The sequence below is a fragment of the Octopus bimaculoides genome, chromosome 26, assembly GCF_001194135.2.
Source record: "Octopus bimaculoides isolate UCB-OBI-ISO-001 chromosome 26, ASM119413v2, whole genome shotgun sequence".
NCBI classification, from domain to species: Eukaryota; Metazoa; Mollusca; class Cephalopoda; order Octopoda; family Octopodidae; genus Octopus; species Octopus bimaculoides.
In genome coordinates, this window is record NC_069006.1 from 19,001,164 (window position 1) to 19,004,317 (window position 3,154).

Sequence of the window (3,154 nt, forward strand, 5' to 3'; positions counted from 1 at the left end):
ATATATATATATATATACACATATATACACATGTATATAAATGTATATATATATCTATCTCTATTTATAAATTTTTTAATATATGTATTGAAACATATTCAAGATGGTTGGGAGTACACCTTTTGAGGAAATCTGTATGCCATGTTTTTCTCTTTCTCACTTCCTCTTTTTCTTTCTTGCCTCCTTTCCCCCTCTCTCTTCATACGTACATACATACATACATACATATATCCGTATGTATATGTATATATATATATCTATATCTATATATATATATATTTGTCTCTCTCACAACTGTAAGTGAAAAGTTCATTGAGATTTTTTGTATTTGATTTATCAACAAATTTTATGTTTGATGAGCATAATATACTTGGAAACTTCTTCTGGCCAATATAAGCTAAGCTTCCCCATGTAGTCCAACAGAAAACACTTCAAGACACATAAAACAGACAGATGGAAGACATCAGATCGACATTAATCAAGGGTAATAGCCTAATGATTTCTCAAAGTTCATGTTATCATGTCGATTGTAGTTTGACTGTATGTGCTGTCTGTCAATTTCAATATTTTGAAACATAGAAGCAATTTCTGCCTCTTTACTGCCAATGTTTAGATGTGGGTTACTAGCAGCATACTGCTTATAATTATGACTGTATTCTTGCCTTCGCATTGCATCTTCATTTGCTTGTGAACGTCTGTCTTGTTCAACAGACATATCTGGTTTGTATTGCCTGTCCCCTACAGCTGGGTTGTAATTTGGGTTCAACTGGTTAGGGTAGTTGTTTGTCTGGTATTGCCTGTAGATGTCATGCTGTGACATTGTAGGTATTTGACTTTTGTAATAATCATTAGCTGTAGCCATTGACATAGGTCTTGGTTCACTAGCTGACAATGAAGTACGAAGATAATTTCTACTACCTTCATCAGACTTTGAATCAAAGGCGTAGACATTTGAATAACGGTTGTTAGCCGTTCGATTGTCATGACTGCTGTGTCTATATTGCACGTCTGCCTTATCCCAGTTGGTCCCATTGGAAGAAAGTTTGGCACTGTTATCATATTCCTGATGAGATGGTTTAGGTGAAATTGGTCTTTTAGGTAATTCAAATGCTGTTGGCAACACTTTTACTCCAGCTATTTTGTGGGGTGGTACTTTTGCGACGGGTTTGTTGCGTGCTGCTTCAAATGACTGACCAGTATCGTTTCTGTCAAACTGCTGCCGGCTTTCAAGGTTTGAGAGTGAATACATAGGCCCAGAATGGTTCAATGGCTGTGAAGTAAATGAATTTTGCTGATACTGTTGTGAGTGTGGCATTTTTGGAGAGTATGGCTCACTGGCATTTGTTTTCTGTGCCATTGGGTGTAATTCACCTGCCTGTCTCTGTTGTTCATCATAATTTGGATATTGCCCATAGCCTCGGATATTTTCGCTCATTGGACGACCATACTTTGAAGGAAACCTTTGGCGGTTTTCTTGATTATGAGGATAATTAGATTGGCCTTCTTGATTGGCAACAGGTCTTTCATAGTAAGAATGTCCTCTAGAGAGTTGCACATGTCTGTTTTGGTGGGGTGAACCAGGAAATGGTGGTTGCTGATTATAAGGCTGTGGTTGCCCGTATGGATGTTGGCTGCGGACATCAGGAAACCTGTCATTTCTATCTAAGGCCCAGTCATCATGCACTTGGTGTCGGAAGTATTCATCTCGCAGTTGGTAGCCTTCATTAGGATGAGATGGCGGGTATTGTCCAGATGCCATGGCATTACTACCAACAGCTTGATTTTCTGGCGATCTAGGAAGAGAGTGGTAGTTCATTTCATTTGTTCTGGGGTCTTTGGGGTCGGGATTTTGTGAAGCAGCACCAAAGTCACCAATGTATTCTTTTTGCATGGATTTTTGTTGCATGAAATTAAAACTCTCCACAATTTTAGTAGCATCTGTCGTTGACAAAGAAAGAAAAACATGGCAGTCCAAAGCTTTTAAACCTGCCTGGCGCCTTAATAAACAGACAACAATAGGCTGATGAGAGATTTTCAGCAGATAATTGTTTTTCTTTTCCAGAGTAGAAAAGAGTTTGTCTGGAGACCTAACAATACGTTTCTCATCAAGAGGCATAAATGCAAACTGGGTTTTCCGCGTGTTGTTCTTGTTTATTGTAAACTGAACTGCTTCCATGTAATTAATCATATTAAATTCATAATGAGTATTTTTTAAGTAGGTTCCACTACCAGATCCATTTGAAGTTAATATGTCTAATCCTTCGTAGGTGATTTGCATGTAGACTTCAGCTGGGGATTTGGTGACTTTCTTGTGGAAGTTGAAGTAATGCTCTTTTAGAGGTTTCTGTATTGATCCCAGTCCGGTGGTTCCTTTCGACAAAGTGGAACAGCCCAGGTAATGTAGGGTGTAGGTTAGATCCGACATTGTGCTCTGGAAAATAAAAATAAAACTGAATTAGTGACATCCATTTCTGAATATAACAAAGAAAAAAATAAACCAACATCAACAACAATGGCACTAGAGATGATTACAATGGTGATGACATTATACCCCTTTCTTATTTTTCTGACCAGGCTCCCGTGGCTTTTGTGGGTTTTTCCATGTGTGACCTTTTATTTTTCGAAGCGCCTCCCCCTATTGAGAGTTTTATTTGTTATATATCTTTCTCCGTTTTTCCTCTGTTTAAATGAACGTTTTTCTACTTTTCGGACAAAACCCTATGTAACCTTCGTCTTGTCTTTGTCCTTACATGTTTTTGATTTATATTAGCCCTTGTGGCCAATAAAACGAATTAATTATGATGATGATGATGATGATGATGATGATGATGATGATGATGATGATGATGATGATAGTGATCATGATGATGGTAGCGATGATGATAATAATGATGATGATGATGATGATGTTGATAACGATGATGGTGATCATGATGATGGTAGTGATGACGACAACGATGATGACAATAACTATGAGGGTGACGATACTGATGACGATAATGGTGCTGGGATACTCAGTTTGATAATCTTAAAAGTACATGTGTCATAAACTTTTATACTGCCTGCATGTGTGTGCATGTTTTATGCATGTGCATGTCTTGTGTGTGTGTGTGTGTGTGTGTGTGTGTGTGTGTGTGTGTGTGTGTGTGTGTGT

General features: G+C 37.9%; 1 protein-coding gene across 4 annotated transcripts in view; it reads right to left on the reverse strand.

Moving 5' to 3' along the window:
- Window positions 1–184: 184 nt before the first annotated feature.
- Window positions 185–3,154, reverse strand: part of LOC106870350 (uncharacterized) — a 40,576-nt gene continuing 37,606 nt past the window's right edge. For all 4 annotated transcript variants that reach the window (XM_014916382.2, XM_052976952.1, XM_052976954.1 and 1 more), the window contains exon 2: window positions 185–2,431. In XM_014916382.2, the coding sequence (XP_014771868.1) occupies window positions 479–2,425 (1,947 nt within the window). In that variant the 5' untranslated portion in view covers window positions 2,426–2,431 and the 3' untranslated portion in view covers window positions 185–478. The remainder of the gene's footprint in view (window positions 2,432–3,154) is intronic.